Source organism: Dreissena polymorpha, chromosome 8 (genome assembly GCF_020536995.1).
Source record: "Dreissena polymorpha isolate Duluth1 chromosome 8, UMN_Dpol_1.0, whole genome shotgun sequence".
Taxonomy (NCBI): domain Eukaryota; kingdom Metazoa; phylum Mollusca; class Bivalvia; order Myida; family Dreissenidae; genus Dreissena; species Dreissena polymorpha.
Genome location: NC_068362.1, coordinates 105,507,647 through 105,529,393, shown reverse-complemented (window position 1 = coordinate 105,529,393; position 21,747 = coordinate 105,507,647). Strand labels below are relative to the sequence as shown.

Here is a 21,747-nt window from a genome sequence, read left to right as displayed (position 1 = left end):
TTTGTGAATGTATGTGTATATCTATATATAATATACATTTCCGCTCTACTAAATGCAAATGTTGTACAATCTTTAAGCATGTTATTGTAAGAATCGTTTACCACTTGATTATATGCTTACATGTTATGCCAACCAATTGTGCACACACCATTGTTTTGCATGGATTGTAATATATATGTGTCAGGGGCTGGAGGCCTATATCACAAATAAACAAACTTGAAACTTGACTTGATATTGTCATAAAATTTGTTTATGTAACAAGCTTCTGTATTATCATTATACTTATATTATCATAACATGGCATGTATTAGAGCAATTAAAAATGTGGTGTGTTAAACAATCTGGTTTAAAGTGTTTATCTACAAAGCTTGTTTTTTGCAGTTTAAAGTAATCAATACACTCAGTACCCAATAGTCAGGTGACAGTATACATAGTTACACTGTTTACTCCTATAATACAATCGCCATTTGACGGTTAACTTGGTTGCTGTTCAGTTCGAAATTTATTAAAACTTGTCTGTGTTAAATAACATTGTGTGTGTGTGTTTTCTGGGATATTTAGTGTACACACGCTTGGACATAAATATGTCAATTGATTTTAGTTTGTAAAATCTTGTTTGTTGAAAGTGAATTATCAAAATGGCGACATCTGGAATTTCAAGAAATTATGATTTTGTTAAATATTATTGTTGTACAATCTGCGAGAAAGAACGATCTGTAGAAATAGATGCAGATTTTTACTGTGAAACATGTCTTAAATACTTCTGCAGAAGATGTATAAACTCCCACAGACAGCATGGTTGGTTGTTTTTCAAAAAATCTCCTTATGGAAAGGATAAAATAATGAAGTGGCCACTTTCTAAGAAGATGGAGACTTCTCTTTTAACATGCGTCATACACAAGAGTGAACAAATAACAATGTACTGCACAGACCACAGTCAGCTGTGCTGCTCTAAATGTTTTGAGCTTAATCACAGGTAGCTTATTATTACTTATTTTATATCAGTATAAATTATTGCATTGTATTACCTGTATGCAACAGGGGCGTCGGAAGCACATTAACAATTTGGGGCGGCGGATGGGGTGGGTATGGGCGAGGGTATCCCCCTCCCGTTGGTGGGGGTCTGGCGTACCCCGGAATTTTTTTCAAATTTTAGCATCAAATGGCGCATTTTGGTGCGTTGCTATGCCTGATACCTGACCTTATACACATCTATTGCAGGCATTTTCTCAGTGACAAAATTTGTGACAGACAGACACACGATGGAGAAGTGATCACTATATGTCGCAGTTTGTACTTTGTAGCAGGCAACACAACAATAGGTATCATGTGGGTTGAAAGACTGTTCTTCAGGATTTTTTTGTGCCGAAATTCCGTTTTAGAAATTAGAAATTTGTTTGTTGGTTTGGAATACACATATTGAAATGACACAAAAAGTGGTAAAAAACATTAAATAAGTTTAAAAAATTAAAGAATTACTTTGAGTTATTACAATTAATTCATGTATCTTGAGGTATCTTTAATTTTGTGATAATTAAGGACTATTGAATATCGGCACATTTGTTTCATGTCATACTTTCCTTTATATTAATGGAAAGAAGCAAAGGCTTATATCATACCAACAATTTAAGATTCCCAGGTTTAATTACTCAATAATTAAGGGATTATTGTTATAAAAGAGACCTATTAATTACCCCCGGTAACAACATAATTGACACGTACATTTCCGCGGGCGGGTGATGACAATCAACAATACACGTGTTATAACCGCGAAAGCATGATTACCTTGTTTTGTGGAAAAGATATTTTCAAATATATGTGTATTGATATGATTTTTAAAAAATGTCTTTGATGAATTTTCATTTTTGCGGAAACTATTGGGGCGGCGGTCGCTGCCCCAGCCGCCCCAGCTTTGACGCCTCTGTGCAATTACCATCATCCATGTTAATTTGTTTGGATTATTCTATTAGTAAGTTATATAAGGTTTTCAAAATCATTTCTTGTGTGCAATTTTTTCTTGAGCTTTAATTTGTTAATTTGTGTTTGTTTGAAATAACATTTTAAAGTTCAAGCATATGGATTACAAGACATTGGCAACATTTCAGCAACAAATGTAGTATATAGTATAGCAATACCTTAAGGCTTTAATCAACTTGCCTGTATAATGTCTCATGCATATGTTCCTTTACTCTATTTATGGAGGATAGTTCACACTTGATGTTTGCTTGTTTTAGCCTGCATTTTTAACCTTCTCATCGTGACCTTTTCTCAGTTTTGTTTCTTTATGATGGTTGTTTGTTGTCTGTTATCAACAATTTGCATATGAACACTATAGAGGCGCCACATGTCTTGCCCAATATTCATGGAACTTTGTATTAACAGTTTGTGTACATTAAATATACGTCAATAGTGCCTTTTCATCGATTTTTAGTTGGTCGCGTTAGATTGGTCGAGTCATTTACAGACCTTGTTTTGCAAATCTGTTTGTGCTTAGAAGCCTTAGCTATGATAAGAACCGTAACTCTCTATGCTAGGAACGATTACCGCTGCCCGTCTGCACTGCAGACGACGAAGCAATAGGAGCGTCTGCTCTACTACTCAGTGAATGTATTTACCAGGTCGTAAGACAACATTGGCCTGTCTAGTGTTTATCATTTAAATCTGATTTTACATATTGGCTGCTTGCATAGAAAACAGGGTTAAATGCATGTCAAATAAGATTAGCCTGTGTACACTGATTAGCCTGTGTGCACTGATTAGCCTGTACACACTGATTAGCCTGTGTACACTGATTAGCCTGTGCACACTGATTAGCCTGTGCACACTGATTAGCATGTGCACACTGATTAGCCTGTGCACACTGATTAGCATGTGCACACTGATTAGCATGTGCACACTGATTAGTCTGTGTACACTGATTAGCCTGTGCACACTGATTAGCATGTGCACACTGATTAGCCTGTGCAATGCACACAAGCTAATCAAGGACGACAACAGAGAACAACTTCAGTGCCTTCAGCGCTTTGATTATAATTTTGTGGCCGGTTTGTTTACATTTGTAGTTTAAATCTGAGTTTTCATGTAATTTCCAGACCGGGAAATATATGTCTTTGACCCATATCCTGTGACCTTAAAATACTTTTGGGAATGTCTGGTTTGTCCGATCTTCATTAAACTTTTTCAGAGTTTTTTCTATTCATATAGCCACTAAGTTAAAAACTAGTTCCAGCTTTTTAAATACATGCCGGACAGAGGGACATGTTTCTTACATGCTGATGGTGATACCTTGCAAATGCTCTACACATCACATTAAAAGCTCACCTGAGCACAACATTCCCATGGTGAACTATTTTGATAAAATTGTGTCGTCCTTTGTCATCCTTTGTCCATTATCAACATTTGCCTTTTGAACACCCAAGGACGGAATTTAGTGGAAAATCTTCATAAAATTCATTCAAAACATTTTGTCCTAATGATATGTCAGCCACGTTTCAAGTCTGGCCATGTGAGGTAAAAACTAGGTTACATGAAAGAACAATCTTGTGAACACTCTAGAGGACCAAAAAATTGCCCAGTTTTTTTTTTATGAAACTTTTTGTCAGAATGATATACCCGATGCATTTTAAACTTGGTTGTGTATGGTTTAAACAAATAGTTTGTTAGATAAAATAAAAAAAGCATGTGAACACTTAAAGACCACATTTATTGTCTAATGAAACTTAGTAACATTATCCAATTAAAATCTTAGCCAGATTGCATTCTTCCTGAAAGCTCAAGAAGAGTATCAGACATTCAGCCCTGAGCAACCATATTTTACAGACCAATACAATATAAATATGTAATCACTTAAACATATTCATGGTCTATCAGAGCAAACATACTTTTTTTATTTTAAACCATATCAAGCGACATAAAATTATACAAATATTTAATACAAGTATATACAAACAGCCAATAATTATGCATGTTTTTGGTAAAAAACAAATCATTCATTTGTACGAAGTACATTACTCACTTGTATGGTCCATCTTTATGAAACTTGGTAATAACATTAAATTTTGTTCAAATGACATCAGTGGAGTTCAAAACTGGTCATGTTGGATATAAAACTAGATCACTAGGTAAAATTGAAGTAAAGGTTTGTTGAAATCTTTGTAAATAATATTAAATGCACATTTTTAGCTCATCTATTTTTTGAAAAAAAAATTATGAGCTATTAATTTTAATTGTCATCACCTTGGCGTCGGCGTTAGCGTCGGCGTCCAGTTAAGTTTTGCGTTTAGGTCCACTTTTCTCAGAAAGTATCAATGCTATTGCACTCAAACATTGTACACTTACTCACTATCATGAGGGGACTGGGCAGGCAAAGTAAGATAACTCTGGCGTGCATTTTGACAGAATTATGTGCCCTTTTTATACTTAGAAAATTGAACATTTTGGTTAAGTTTTATGTTTAGGTCCATTTTATTCCTTAAGTATCAAAGCTATTGCTTTCATACTTGCAACACTTACTAACTATCATAAGGGGACTGTGCAGGCAAAGTTATGTAACTCTGACTGGCATTTTGACAGAATTATGTGCCCTTTTTATACTTAGAAAATTGAAAATTTGGTTAAGTTTTATGTGTAGGTCCACTTTATTCCTACAGTATCATTGTATCAAAGCTATTGCTTTCATACTTGCAACACTTATTAACTATCATAAGGGGACTGTGCAGGCAAAGTTATGTAACTCTGACTGGCATTTGGACGGAATTATGGGCCCTTTATACTTAGAAAATTTAAAATCTGGTTAAGTTTTGTGTTTTGGTCCACTTTACCCCTAAAGTATCATAGATATTGCTTTCATACTTGGAACACTCGCAAACTATCATAAGGGTACAGTAAAGGACAAGTTGCATAACTCTGGTTGTCATTTTTACAGAATTATGGCCCTTTTTTGACTTAGTAACTTTGAATATATGGTTAAATTTTGTGTTTCGATCCACTTTACTTCTAAAGTATCAAGGCTATTGCTTTCAAACTTCAAATACTTTCATGCTATCATGAGGTTACTGTACCTGGCAAGTTGAATTTTACCTTGACCTTTGAATGACCTTGACTCTCAAGGTCAAATTATTAAATTTTGCTAAAATTGCCATAACTTCTTTATTTATGATTAGATTTGATTGAAACTTTGACAAAACTACTCTTACCTGACATACCACAATAGACTCCACCCAAACCATCCCCCGTGCCCCCCCGAATCCCCCCCCCCCCAATTTTTTTCATCTCACAAATGACCACCACACCCTTACACTATACCCCCCCATCCCCCCTCCAATTATTTTTTTTGAAACGGTTAAAAAACTTTAAATATTTATTTTGATTATTTTATTTTTGAAATACCGTCCAACCATCGCACCCAAGAATCCCCTCCCCCCCCACCTCCCCACCACCCACCCCCACAATTTTTTTTTAATTTTTTTTTTGCATTTTTTCGCATTTTTGGAAGATAATGTAATAAATGTCCACACCCCCACACTATACACCCCTCTTCACTCCACCCCTCCCTCCTTTGTGATTGAAATTGAGAGTCCCTTCACCTTTAAAAAGAAAAAAGATGAGCGGTCTGCACCCGCAAGGCGGTGCTCTTGTTTTTAGCTCCACTGGCCAAAGGCCAGCGGGGCTTATGTCATGGTCCTGTGTCCGTCGTGTGTGCGTGCGTCCTTGCGTGCGTGCGTGCGTTAACTTTTTATTAAAACATCTTCTTCTCCTAAACTACTGGTCCAATTCTGATGAAATTTCTCAGGAATGTTCCTGTGGTGAACCTCTTTCAAATTTGTTCAAATGATGCCCCTGGGGTCAAATTTGACTTTGCCCCTGGGGGTCAAAAAATTGAAAATTTGCTTATATAAGGCCTATTTTGTGCAAACTTTATAAATCTTCTTGTCAAGAACCATTTTGCCTATAGCTACCAAACTTGGTATGTAGTGACATTTTATAGTCCTTTACCAAGTTTGTTCAAATTATGCCCCTGGGGTCAAATTTGACCCCGCCCTGGGGGGTCAAAAAATCGAAAATTTGCTTATATAAGTCCTATTTTGTGCAAACTTTAAAAATCTTCTTGTCCATAACCGTATGGCATAGGGCTACCAAATTTGGTATGTAATGACATCTTATAGTCCTCTACCAAGTTTGTTCAAATTAAGCCCCAGGGGTCAAATTTGACCGTTCCCCAGGGGTCACAAAATTGAACATATGCTTATATTGGGCCCATTTTGTGCAAACTATAAAAATCTTCTTGTCCATAACCATTGGGCCTATTTCTATCAAATTTGGTAGGTAGTGACAACTAATAGTTCTCTACTTAGTTTTTTCAAAATATGCCCCTGGGAACAAATTTGACTTTGCCCCAGGGGTCACAAACATGAACATATGCTTAAATAAGGCCTATTTTGTGCAAACTTCAAACATCTTCTTGTTCTTAATTATAGAGCCTAGGGCTACTAAATTTGGTATGTTGTGATATCTAATAGTTCTCTACCAAATTTGTTCAAATTATTCCCCAGGGCTCAAATTTGACCCTGTCCCGGGAGGTCACAAAACTGAACATATGACGTTTACCAGGGGAGATTACTGCGGCCGTGTGGCTGTGACCAACAACAACAACAACATCTTGTAAACATGAGATAAAACCCTGTCATTTAGTGCCATTTTAGATCAGATGGTGACTGCTTACAAAGGAATTGAAGTAAGAAATTGTGTTCTGAATGTTTTTCTTATAAACTGAAAAAAGTCAGGATTAATTTAAATATGTCGAAAGTGACCATAAATCCGGATAAAAAAAATTCGAATGACATGTTTATTTAATGTCTTTTTTGTAGTGTTTAAACCAGTTTAATAATATCTTATTGATTTTAAAACACAACTTCCATGAACATAATTATTTCCATAAAAGTCAATATATGATTCTGCATTGTAAACTCAAACTTTGTATCCAAGAGAAGGTGTTGGAATTAATGAAGTGCAATGTTCTTAACTGTCTATAGGCTGCTTTTTAATAACTAATGATTCATTGTTCCATTTGTGAATTGTTACTCATGAATTGTGGAGATATGATTGTCAATTGCTCAACGATCTATATAAATTTCTGATCATTTTATAATTTTCTTAATATAAGTTATGAATTGATCTTAGAAGTCATATGTATTACTTAATTAAATACATTTATAAATATAAGAAATAATCTTTAGATTATCATAATATTCTCAGGCCTGTTGGTCTAAGGGATGTGTGGGTTGTTAATTAAATGTATGCCCCTCTTCGAAGAAGAGTGTGTTTATTGTTTTGCACATGTCGGTCCGTCCGTCATCCGTATGTCCGTCCACCAGATGGTTTCTGGATGATAACTCAAGAACGCTAAGGCCTAGGATCATGACACTTCAAAGGTACATTGATCATGACTCGCAGATGATCCCTGCTGATTTTGAAGTCACTAGGTCAAAGGTCAAGGTCACGGTGACCCGAAATAGTAAAATGTTTTCCGGATGATAACTCAAGAACGCTTATGCCTATGATCATGAAACTTGATAGGTACATTGATCATGACTCGCAGATGAACCCTATTGATTTTCAGGTCACTAGGTCAAAGGTCAAGGTCACGGTGACCGGAAATAGTAGAATGGTTTCCGGATGATAACTCAAGAACGTTTTATGCCTAGGATCATGAAACTTCATAGTTGCATTGATCATGATTCGCAGATGACCCCTATTGGTTCTCAGGTGAAAGGTCAAGGTCACTGTGACCCGAAATAGTAAAATGTTTTCTGGATGATAACTCAAGAACGCTTATTCCTAGGATTATGAAACTTCATAGGTACATGGATCATGACTCGCAGATTACCCCTATTGATTTTCAGGTCACTAGGTCAAAGGTCATGGTGACTCAACTTAGAAAAATGGTTTCCGGATTATAACTCAAGAACACTTACGCCTAGGATCATGAAACTTCATAGGTACATTTATCATGACTCGCAGATGACCCCTATTGACTTTCAGGTCACTAGGTCAAAGGTCAAGGTCACGGTGACTTCACACAAAAAAATGGTTTCCGGATGATAACTAAAGAAAGCTTACGCCTAGGATCATGAAACTTCATAGGTACATTAATCATGACTCTCAGATGGACCCTATTGATTTTCAGGTCACTAGGTCAAAGGTCAAGGTCACAGTGCCAAAAAATGTATTCACTCAATGGCTGCCCCTACAACTGACAGCCCATATGGGGGGCATGCATGTTTTACAAACAGCCCTTGTTTGAGATGATTCTTTACAAAGAAAGATGCTACTATTGTATTTGTCATAAATGTGTGAAAGGCTCTAAGAAGGAACCAGATATTATTAACCCTTTACCAAACACCAACAGGATTTTACGGGTTTATAGCTGACGACTTTATAAAAAATTATGATAAAATGAGAAATTGCTCAAGATGAGCAATTTCTCCTTTTATCACAATTATTTCTACCCTACCTGTTTATTTCCTTAATATTCCATTACAATTTAATTGTCATCTGCAACCTTTTTCAAATTGGGAAAGTCCAAAATGTGTCGTTTGGTAAAGGGTTAAGGCATTTGGATTCCTACGGGTCTTGTTGAAATCAAATGCGTATATTTGATCTTCAGCATCTAAAAATATGTTAAATAGAAAGAACGACAATATCTTTTGGAGAGATAAATGTACCTACGTTATAAGCAATGGGACTGTGCTTCAAAGGAACAATTTCCGGGCTTTTTAGTCTGTTTAGTCAACACGGTAGTAACTTTTTCCATAGATAAAAATGCTCACCCTTCCAACATTAAGAGCCCAATGGGACGAGGGATAGACAGAGAAAGTCACATGCTTGAGTACATTTCAACCCATGCGCATTGCGCGTTTTTTCGCATAAAAAAACAGTGGAGCGATACAGGGCCATCATGGCCCTCTTGTTTATCCCTCGCCATAGGCAGAGGGATATTGTTTTGGCGTTGTCCGTCCGTCCGGCACTTTTGTGTCTGAACCCATATCTTGGAAGTGCTTTGGCGGATTTCATTGAAACTTGGTATGAGTATATATATTGATAAGAGGATGATACACGCCAAATGGCATTGTGCACCGTCTGTTAATAATGGAGTTATGGCCCTTTGTATCTTGAAAAATAAATAAATTTGTGTGTCCGGAGCCATATCTTGGAAGTGCTTTGGCTGATTTCATTGAAACTTGGTATGAGTATGAAAGTGAATAACATGCCTTTAGAAACAATGTCACCAAGTCAAATCTTTATCTAAATTCTTAACACTCTAGTGGGGTCAAACAATAGACCACCAGTTGAAGTCTTCCACAATTCATGTCCAGGAACTCAGATTATCCCTTAAGGGCCATGATGGCCCTCTTTATTCATGTTTATAATGTTGATCTTTAATTCTAATATGACATGAGGCCTACATTTTTTATACTCAGAAGAAAGTCAAGTGTGGGCTATTATGCAACCAATTATGATGGGAGCTAAACATTTTGAAACTGTTATATTCAAAGAAGTTGTTTCATAAATGATATTATGTTTAAATTCAAGATCAATTCGCCATGTTGGTGCAAAAATTGCTATGTGCCCTCTCATTTCAATTTTATATGATACCTTTTTGCACCAAGGGGGCAAATTATACTTTTGAAAAATCACTTGAAATTCGTCCATTGCTTTACATTAGACGGTAACAAGAATTTATCTCTTGATTAAAAATTATGGAGTTTCAATATTTGTTAATATACTTGTTATTTGTGTCAAAATGGTTGAGTGTATGTGTGTACACTGCAACTCCAATATATCGCGGTTGAAGGGGTCCAAAGATCGCGAACGTGATATATCCGGCGCGTGATATAAATTGTAAGTTTATGTATGCATGTATATGTATACATTAGCATCATTATGCAATCTCAAAACACGCTATTTACCAACCTTATTCAAGTTTGTGTTATATCCATATGTCATTAATTGGTATAACACAAAACATTATTCCATGCGAGTATTTTCAAATGCGTATAATTAAATTTTTAATCCGAAAAACATTGCCGAGTTTTATTGTTCAAGAAAGCATGCACAAATTAGACCCATGTACAAAATTACGTCATTCATTTCTCATGAAAAGCATGCACAGCATGGGGTTTAATAGTAGAGCATTGTGACTAACTGATCTATATTGTATACTGTATCTAACGCACACAGATTGGTGAGATAGGTCAGTGTTGACTTGAGACATTTACTGTTATAATTGTGTACACCTTCATGTGTGCACTGGTGCGTTTCGGCAGTTCAAAGCAAATTCAATAGAGAATTGTAACACCCGAAATGACCTGTCATGTTTGACAATGGGTCTTTTGTTTATCGCAGTACACAGGTGTTAATGTGATGTACAATGTAAGCAAACAATCTGGTCAAAACTGGATTATGACTGTTGGATTAAAGTTGGTGAAAAAAAGGGAAAAATACTTGCTTGAAACGGATTTTAATGCATCATATTCTCAGATAAAAACATTTTATTTAAGGATTATGCTCGTCAGATTTTTGGGAGCCATAGCCGATTCGCGATATATTGGACAGCGCGATATAACGGACCGTGATATATTGGAGTTGCAGTGTATACATGTGCTAGTCCATTGTTATTTTTTACAGTATTTAACAATAAGTATGAATTATCACATCATTATTTATCAATTTATTAATGAAGCTAATGCCAATTTATGCAAGAAAGCAATTAGTAAAGAGAAATTAAGTTCTCATAATTTATAACCTTAAAAAAAGGAAAATATTATAGTAAAAAAGTCATATTAAAGGCTTATGCATTAAAACATATTTTATTTTATACTTAGATTGCCATTTCATAAGAATTATTTCAATTTGAAACACTGAAAACACGGAATGCATGTGTTAATAAAAACACACTTTGTCCTGTGGCTCTTTAATCAGTATAATAATGATGAGTTAAATATACATAACTTTATGTTATACACATGCATTCTAGTAATGACATTACTTATAAAGAGTGGTAATATCATTATAATGAATAAATGCACAATTTGTTGTTCAATGCGGTTTGCATTATTTCCCAAACACACAGTAGATAGATACATATTTATTTATATATTTTATTTTAATAATAATCAATATAGTATTGCCTCTAGAAAAGTAACATGTGAATTGATGTACATGCATTGTTATTGTATGTGCCTAAATATTTTTTTGGTTAAAATGCCCCTTTAAATTTGAATTATAATTAATATCGTTTAAGGGTAAACAGTTGGTTATTGGTCAGTTGATTACTATTCAATCACTTACTGTCTCCCGTGTGGTTGTTTTTCAGAATATGCTTACAAGTAACTCCATTACCTCAGGCTGCCACAGGGAAGTCAACCAACTTCAAGAACCTGTCTGTCAGCACGGAAAATACTCTTTCACAAATGAAACAATGTCAGACGTATCAGGAGGACAGAATGAAGTCTCTTAAGGTTTCATACAAAGAGCATGAGGGGCTTATTGTGGATGGTTTGCGTGTGAATATAGTATCGTATTTACGCGAATGTGAAACCAGCACAGTTAATACAACACATGAACATATGCAATACCCAATCAGTGAAATGCGTGAGGAAATCAAATATTTATTAGCAGATTTTGAGAAAAGCACTATTAAGGAGAAGAAAGAAGATCTAAACCAGAAACAAGCTCCTCTCAAGGTTGTGAGAAACAGCTGCATTAGACTTCACTATGAATTGTTCCATCTCCATGTGGCCATACCGAAAGTACTGGGTAAACCTGTACTCTCTTTTATTGCCAGTAAAAAATGTCTGGAAAATATACAACAGTCTAATATATTTATAAAAGAGAACTTTCCAAACCATGTTTTCACTTTGAATGGGAAGTCTGTGCACAATGTGAGAATGCCAAGTGAATCAGGCACATGTCATATCACAGCAGTATGTGCTCTCCCAAATGGACAGGTACTGGTTGCAGACTACTATAATAAGAGAGTAAAGCTTCTGAACCAGCAGTACCGTGTGGTGAGCCACTTGGATGTAAGGGATGGATTCATACATGACATGTGTCTTATCACACCCACTGAGGTTGCAGTGGCTATGTCGAAGTATGAGGTCCAGTTTATCACAGTAAGCCAGAGCCAGCTTGCCAAAGGCAGGAAGCTTAAGTTACAACAAAAATGTAGAGGTATTGCCCACAACCAGGGTGACCTATATATCTGCTCTCCTACTGCTCTGTACAAGTTCACATTGAGGGGCAAACTGGACTGCAGACTCTATGAAGATTCATCAGCTGATGATACAGGTAAGAATCATGGTGGATTCATCCTAATAACATGTGTGATATGTACAGAGATTTTCTAGCCATTTTAAGAAAAAGAGTCTTGTCTAATTGATATTTTTAAAACGATAAAATGGCACATTGGGGAATTTTGTTATCGACTAAATGGACCGATTTTTTCTTACTAACAAATATTCGGTCTTTTCGAAACTAAGGGCAAACAAGAGTTGTCTCGCATTCAGGTACGTATCGGGTAACAAGTAAACGAACCAAAAGAAAACAAGTTATCATATGCTTCTCAGATCTCTGAAATCGTAATATTTACTGTTCATTTCAATTTACGTATACAGTTATTTCTTCATTGATTGATATACTTATATACTAGTTTGTGTTCATTAGTATTTTAATGTATTGCCATATAACTTTGCAACCAAAAGCTCTTTATCAGTAAAAGTTAAGCACCACTGATAATTAAGCTTTCTGCTTTTAAAACTGTGCCTGTTGCATTATTCAATTGATTCCAAACATTTATTACGTTCCTGTCAAGTATTTCATTGATTCATTCACCTCAGTAATGTGGGTTTATTTTAAATATTGATTGATATTCTTCTGTCACTGTCACACTTGACTATCAGTTTCTGAAAGAAAAATTGTTTTAACAGTAATTTCATACCAGTTAACTTAGTACATTATTTTCTTGATTTTACGATAAATACATTATGATGTTTTTCAACTGATTTTTTGGTTTAAATATCTTCTTGATAATACTGTGTGAGAGTGTTGTGATTGGTCATAGTTCAGTGTTGTGTTGTTTATTTTGAATGTCCACTGACAAAATTAATTGACCGGGTTCTTCTTCGAATACAGCACTCCTTCTAGCACTCTCTTGCACTACGGTGTATTACATTCACCTCTGTCGTGGGCTCACGGACTACTTTCTACCACACGTGACTTTTAGTCACATGATCAAAGTCGCATATTCAAAATGGCTGCGCCCATTGGCTTTGCTTTATCTGATAGTATTTGAAGTTTACAACTGGGCGCGTGCTATTAAGTTTTATTTCATGCACATTTTTTAACTAAATGAACATATTGCAATATTAACAATGAGTCAAAGCTGTATATCTGTATTAGAAAATAATATAAAATTATACAGAAGCATCAATAATTATTTGCTGCTTTGACAAGATTTTGAGTGTATGAGAAATGTTGAATATAAATATTGACCAAAGTAAACAGTCTGTTAATGTTTTACCAATGCAATGCCAGTTTGGTACACATAGACCCTGAAGATGTTTACTCAAACTAATTCCATGGTAAAATACACATCTTAAAATAAATTGCAGGCCAACATCAGTACAGTTGTTTTTTTATTTTTGTTTTAACAATATACATTCAGTGTTCGACACTAACTCATTTGAGAAAGGAGTCCTTTGGAGTCTGAACAGACTTCAGAGAGTCAATCAGATACTTTGTATATACACTATTGTTCGGGTTATTACACATGTTAATCCATGATTCTCTTTCATGTTTGGTTTCAGATCGATTTTCAATAATTGTTATCATATGTTATCTATCATTGCAACATTATTTAACCCTGTGTTCATACCCATTCCAATACAATTTAAGTTATTTTTGAAAGGTTTAAACAATATACATGTGTTAATTATGCATGTATATGTATGCTTGCTTGTTAATATTGGGATTAGGGTTAAAAACCATAATCGGAGAATTATGTTTTGTTAGTGTCACAGATAATGATTCACATCTTACGGGTGTAACAGTCCTATATGTTTCATTGCTTTATATATTTTTGCTCAATAATATTTTTTAGAAATTATTCATTTAAACACTAATGCAATTCAGAACAAAGTATTACCGGTCATTACTGACCACATCGGCAGAGTTGCATTCCCACATTGTAATCACCTTTATCAAAACATCAAGGTCTATAGGCAGTCTTAGCGTGTTTTCAAAACGCCTAACACTAATTCCATTTTTCCGGATTTTCTGTAATATGTATAAAGAACAATAACTGTTTCAATAATTAGATTTCTAGTTATCATAAAGACCGTAACGATAAAGATACAGCGTGTTTGGTTTGAAATTTATTTAGATGAAATGTCAAATAAAAACATATTCGCCATGTAATTTTATAAAAATTAACTGCGAAACTTTTAACAAAAATTTAAAGATCGTAATGTTCTCTGCGCTTATAACAAGGTGTGTACACATACAAAAATCAATACATCCTCGCTTTCCATGCAGATGACATGGCGTTGTACATGCAGCATAATTTTCCCGCGCTTTACGTGTCGAAAAATGTTTTTTAAGTATTATGCATGAAAAGCACAATTTCCAAGAGGATTCTACACCCGGTTGCCATCATTAGTCTCTTTAGTAACAGGCAACGATTTTATCGTGGTGGGATACACCGTCGGGATAGATAAGTGTGGTCGGTATAACAAAGTCAACGAACCGCAATAAACCTCTGAAATAATCGATTGATAGCGAGCGACACGTGGTTATTCACGCATTTTTTATCTTCAGTTACTTGGGTCCATGAAACGTGCATTGTGTAAACAATTTCGGGTATTATGATGGTTTTTATAGTTATAAGAGACCGGGGACTACACGCAAGGACTGCGACAGGGAAACAAAATAAATAATTCGGAATGTTTTTTTGTCGATGTGTTCTAGCAAAATGATGAGTGACATATGTTTTGGAATGTGCAGAAGTTCTGACACTCCGAATTCGAGATACAAAAAAGTAAATCAATGAATATTTTTATATTTGAAAGATGATTTTTAAGGAGTCCGACGGACTGCCTTGACACAAAAACAAGGAGTCCGAGTCCCATTTCTAGGAGTCTCGGTCTACCGGACACCCGTTAGTGTCGAACACTGTACATTTCATTGTCGCATGCTTTTCCTGACAGGGGACAACTGGAAGCATTTATCATACACTTACAACTTCATTCAGGAATAATGTTTAAAAATACAAAATTATATAAGAGAACTATGACAATCTGTCAAAAAAGTACAGAATCAAAACTGCACAGAATCAAATTAACCTTGACATGATCTTTTAAATAAATAATAAATTGCAATACTTGTAATACTCATGCCTTTTCCCCGGCTCTTTAAGCACTTAAGTGCCTGAATCTTTAGTTTATTACTTTATCTCACCAATTTGTGTTGCTGTAATTCTTCAATATCATGAAAGACATTAAAGGTTCATCATGTTTTTAAAGGCTGATTAGTTTAAATATATATTTGTTCAATTATTGCACTTTCTTAAGTACAGTAACATATTGTAAAGTGCCTAACCTTACATAAATTCAAAGGAGTAACCCAGTACCCTGTAAATCACACATATTTTCCCCTGTGCAAATTTCTGGAAAAAGACCTGCATTACTGATACAGTAGTGGATGTCCTTGTTTTGTTCAATGTCAATATCATTATTCAGGATATTCAGAAGGTTCAGCAATGCATCAAAGTACACACATTTTAACATGATTACATTTAACAGGATTTTTTAGGTATTCTTCGCAAGTGTAGAGGATGAGTTTAATAATAGAAAGCAATACGAGAAAAAGGGATGGTGGGGTGTAAATTTGAATGTCCTTAATTAATACTTTTTATGCCCCCGGATCGAATGCTCTGGGGTATATTGTTTTTGGCCTGTCTGTCTGTCTTTCTGTCTGTCATTCTGTCCCAAAACTTTAACCTTACAGTAAAGTTTTGCAATAACTTTTGAAATATTGAACATAGCAACTTGATATTTGGCATGTATGTGTATCTCATGGAGCGGCACATTTTGAGTGGTGAAAGGTCAAGGTAATCCTTCAAGGTCAAAGGTAAAAAATTTCAAACTTTTATAAAGTAAAGTTTTGCAATAACTTTTGAAATATTGAACATAGCAACTTGATATTTGGCATGCACGTGTATCTCATTGAGCTGCACATTTTGAGTGGTAAAAAGTCAAAATCATCCTTCAAGGTCAAAGGTCAAAAATTAAAAACTTTACATAGTAAAGTTTTGCAATAACTTTTGAAATATTGAACATAGAAACTTGGTATTTGGCATTCATGTGTATCTCATGGAGCTGCACATTTTGAGTGGTGAAAGGTCAAGGTCATCCTTCAAGGTCAAATGTCAAAAATTTAAAACTTTAATATAGTAAAGTTTTGCAATAACTTTTGAAATATTGAACAAAGCAACTTGATATTTGGCATGCACGTGTATCTCATTGAGCTGCACATTTTGAGTGGTGAAAGGTCAAGGTCATCCTTTAAGGTCAAAGGTAAAAAATTTCAAACTTTAAGATAGTTAAGTTTTGCAATAACTTTTGAAATATTGAACATAGCAACTTCATATTTGGCATGCATGTGTATCTCATGGAGCTGCACATTTTGAGTGATGAAAGGTCAAGGTCATCCTTCAAGGTCAAAGGTAAAAAATTTAAAACTTTTTCACTATTGAAGATAGCAACTTGATATATGGCATGCATGTGTATCTCACGGAGCTGCACATTTTGAGTGATGAAAGGTCAAGGTCATCCTTCAAGGTCAAATGTCAAATTTATGGCGTCTGTCCATCTGAAAAATTTTCCATTGGTCATAACTTTTTCAATATTGAAGATAGCAACTTGATATTTGGCATGCATGTGTATCTCATGGAGCTGAACATTTTGAGTGGTGAAAGGTGAAGGTTAAGGTCATCCTTCAAGGTCAAATGTCAAATATATGGCGTCTGTCTGTCTGAAAACTTTAACATCGGTCATAACTTTTTTAATATTGAAGATAGCATTGATATTTTGCATGCATGTGTATCTCATGAAGCTGCACATTTTGAGAAGTGGAAGTTCAAGGTCAAAAAAACAAAACAAAGTTCAACGGGGCATTCTCATGAAGCTGCACATTTTGAATGGTGGAAGTTCAAGGTCAAGGTCATCCTTCAAGGTCAAGGTCATCCTTCAAGGTCAAACAAAAATTCAAAGCTGCGTTATCATGAAGCTGCACATTTTGAGTGGTGGAAGTTCAAAGCCAAGGTCATCCTTCAAGGTCAAGGTCATCCTTTAATGTCAAATGTCAATTTTTTTTATTCAGAACAGCGTCATCATGAAGCTGCACATTTTGAGTGGTGGAAATTCAAGGTCAAGGCCATCCTTCGAGGTCAAAGTTAAAAAAATATATTTCAAAGCGGCGTTCTAATGAAGCTGCACTTTTTGAGTGGTGGAAGTTTCAAGGTCAAGGTCATCCTTCAAGGTTAAAGGTAAAAATTTTTTTTCTTAATTCAAAGCGGTGCTCTAGGGAGCATTGTGTTTCTGACGAACACATCTCTTGTTTCTTTCATACACTTGCATACTTTTCCATAAATAATAAATGATTAAAATAAAAAGGAAAACACAACTTGACTTTTAATGTTTAATCCCTCATGTTCAGCTTTATTTATTTTTCAACATACAGTACCATACCAATAGCATATTTTTGAGTCTATTTTCAATCTAAACAACAATAAATATGCATGCACATGCAAGCACTTCAAGATAAAAATATTCTAGCATTAAAATTTGATATAACCATTTTATCTATGTGAATGCTATTCATAATTATGAATTCTATTATTATGAATGGGTACATAATATTGCACTGATAAATGTAAACATTGATTGGAGTGAAGTTTACTCATTAAACAATAACTGTGATAATTTACTTATTACTATTATATTGTAATAATTACAATTAACTTATTAAGATAATAAATGTTTATGGTATTTTTGTTTAAAAAATACATAATTTATATTGTGAATAATTTTTATATGGGGCCAATTGTACCACAAGCTGTTTTAGAATATGCTTGGAATTATAAAACTTTAAACAAATTTCATGATACATGTACATTACATTAAGAATGGTTCAAAATGTAATCTTAGTCATGCATCAAAATCAAAGATAGCACATATATCCTAGTTTATACTCAATTAAAATCAGACAAGGCATAAAAGGTTTAGGATTTTATTTTATGGCATAACTGGCTAAGAACATCAGACTTAAACAATGACTAGGTAAAGACTAGAAAAAACATGATACAAGTATTGCAAAAATAAGTCTGGTATGATTCAAGCCAGTATGCCATCTTCTTTCTTGGTATTGGCTTATGAGCCCAATCCCCCACAAACAAGGCATACTGGCAGAGTCCTTAACCAGAAGGCATTGCTCTTCAAGGTGCGAGGCGGGGACGGATGGTGGATAATGTTGTCAATCGATCAGTTATCTTGTTTGTAAACAGAAGGCGCATGAATGTTAATTAGCTGCTGATGCGGTACGGGTTCGACTTTTCGGAATCGGGATGCTGATTTGGTCACGTGATAAAGAAAATACCGGAAGTGCGGAATGTAAATACTAAAGCGAAAGTAGAATGGGATTTCTAATTTTGCATAAACTGCGTTTACTACGTAAACTTCAATTTATACTCAATTAAAATCAGACAAGGCATAAAAGGTTTAGGATTTTATTTTATGGCATAATTGGCTAAGAACATCAGACTTAAACAATGACTAGGTAAAGACTAGAAAAAACATGATACAAGTATTGCAAAAATAAGTCTGGTATGATTCAAGCCAGTATGCCATCTTCTTTCTTGGTATTGGCTTATGAGCCCAATCCCCATAAGAAACAAGGGATGATGGAAAGCGCATTTGACAGAATAAATTGTTTTGTGGCCAAGAAAGAAGAATCCTTGAAGAGCAATACATATTAAGCGAGACACAATAATAATATTTTTATATGATACAGCTGTGCACAACATGAAGACAATTTGTTAATTTCTATGTATAAGACTGTGTGAATCTATAGTACGTAACATATCAGTTTTAAATAACTTTTGAAACTTGCTAATTCATGGCATGGCCAAGTAGCTGAGTGATGTGCATCAAAAACAACAACAGCAAAATAATCTGGGAGTGAAATTGCCTACGATAGCAGGCTTGGTACGAAATACATAGACACATGTATTGCAAGTAGACTTGCATAAAACATTTTAAGGAACAAGTGAGTAACAAAGTAAATAACAGTACTCTATATTTGAGTACGGCACTGTGTATACTAAAGAAAAAGAATCACTGTACATATTTTCAACAAAATAAACACAAACATTGCAACTATTGGTACATATGAGAGAATGACTGATAAAGCAATTGTGAGTGCTACCTAGGATGGCAGGCGGTGAGTGATGGGCCTACGATAGCAGGCGGTGAGTGATGAGCCTACGATAGCAGGCGGTGAGTGATGGGCCTACGATAGCAGGCAGTGAGTGATGAGCCTACGATAGCAGGCGGTGAGTGATGGGCCTACGATAGCAGGCGGTGAGTGATGGGCCTACGATAGCAGGCTGTGAATGATGGGCCTACGATAGCAGGCGGTGGCGGACCTACGATAGCAGGCGATGAGTGATGGGCCTACGATAGCAGGCGGTGAGTGACGGGCCTACGATAGCAGGCTGTGAGTGATGGGCCTACAATAGCAGGCAGTGAGTGATGAGCCTACGATAGCAGGCGATGAGTGATGGGCCTACGATAGCAGGCAGTGAGTGATGGGCCTACGATAGCAGGCTGTGAATGATGGGCCTACGATAGCAGGCGGTGGCGGACCTACGATAGCAGGCGATGAGTGATGGGCCTACGATAGCAGGCAGTGAGTGATGGGCCTACGATAGCAGGCGATGAGTGATGGGCCTACGATAGCAGGCTGTGAGTGATGGGCCTACGATAGCAGGCAGTGAGTGATGAGCCTACGATAGCAGGCAGTGAGTGATGGGCCTACGATAGCAGGCAGTGAGTGATGGGCCTACGATAGCAGGCGATGAGTGATGGGCCTACGATAGCAGGCTGTGAGTGATGGGCCTACGATAGCAGGCTGTGAGTGATGGGCCTACGATAGCAGGCGATGAGTGATGGGCCTACGATAGCAGGCTGTGAGTGATGGGCCTACGATAGCAGGCGGCGAGTGGTGGGCCTACGATAGCAGGCGGTGAGTGATGGGCCTACGATAGCAGGCGGTGAGTGATGGGCCTACGATAGCAGGCTTGGTACAAAGTACATATACAAATATAATTCAACAGCATCAAGTAGGCTTACAAAAACATTTGAAACAAACAATTGAGTAATAATCATAATAAAAAACATAGTGTAGGGGAAAACATCAGTCTATATACGAGTACAGTATTTGAAATTAACACATATGGGAAACAAAGCTGGTTCACTGTACATATTTACAAGAAAATGCAAATGCAGCTAATGCAACACGCGTTTCTACAAGTGTGTCAATGACATTCGAGAAGGTAAATTCAACTTCGAAACGTGAAGTACGCAAGCAAACTATGTTATGCTTTAATTTACCTAATATAAATTTGACATGGCCTTTTGTGCGTGTTGAATAGTAGTTTTATCGGTGTGAATGTAAGTTGTGTAACAATCTGATGACCAACGACCGAGTGTTTTGATTAAATGATCTTCGATCCTCTATTTTGCGCAAGTTGTAGCCGCACCAATTCTAATGCTATGACCATTATACTTAGAATCGTCCATACCAATACTTCTGAGAACATGTTTTAAGTTACTTATGAATTTTGTTCTGGTCAATGGTGATCCATTTTGCATGATGAAGAGGGCATCTGAGTTAGAATGTCCCCTGTACTTCAGATATTTTTTGAGTGCTGCTACAGGGCAGACTTGGTTGTGTGTGGCATATACAAAAATTTCTATACCTTTTCTAAAAGGATCAGATTTTGACTGGTTTAGATGTAAAATGATAAATTCTTCGTTAACCTTAATGTCTTCTAATCTGAGTGTGCTGTAATTGATTGGCGCTTTCTCATTCACTGTAAATTCTCCGCATCTTAAAAAGGCAAAAAATGCAACACTACAACAACATGACATTAAAATGTCTTCATACAATCCGAAACAACCTTCTTTCAATTTTTGAACTATCTTTTTTAATAAAACAATATCTATCGGGAGCCTTTCCCATTTTTCTTTATTTTGCAATCTTTTTACTGAATTAAGGAATGTGTATACCTTAGCGTTGGTTAATTTTGACTCTAAAGGTGAATCTTTTCCATGTCTAATATAAAAGAAACGAATGCCACATAGATATAACTTGATAGTTTGATACTTAAGTTTTAAAAAATGATAACAGTAAGCAATAAAATTGATGAGTAAATCATTTGTCACTGGTGGTGGACTGCCACCAACATACACAACAGCTTGGCTGCGTAAAAATTGTTTGTAGCAGTCCATTCCCGTGCTGTACACTTTCAGGGTGTTTCCACTAACTGAAGATTCCCACATGTTTTCCACCAACGACTTCAACCCCACATCACCTGCGACATTCCCGGGCATTCCTCTGGGTTCTGTTTGG

General features: G+C 35.8%; 1 protein-coding gene across 1 annotated transcript; it reads left to right on the top strand.

Moving 5' to 3' along the window:
- Positions 1–484: 484 nt before the first annotated feature.
- Positions 485–21,661, top strand: LOC127840791 (uncharacterized). The gene is made up of 3 exons (XM_052369200.1): positions 485–976; positions 11,375–12,348; positions 21,648–21,661. The coding sequence occupies exons 1-3, from the start codon at positions 639–641 to the stop codon at positions 21,659–21,661; spliced, it is 1,326 nt and encodes a 441-aa protein (XP_052225160.1). The 5' UTR covers positions 485–638.
- The last annotated feature ends 86 nt before the right edge of the window (positions 21,662–21,747 follow it).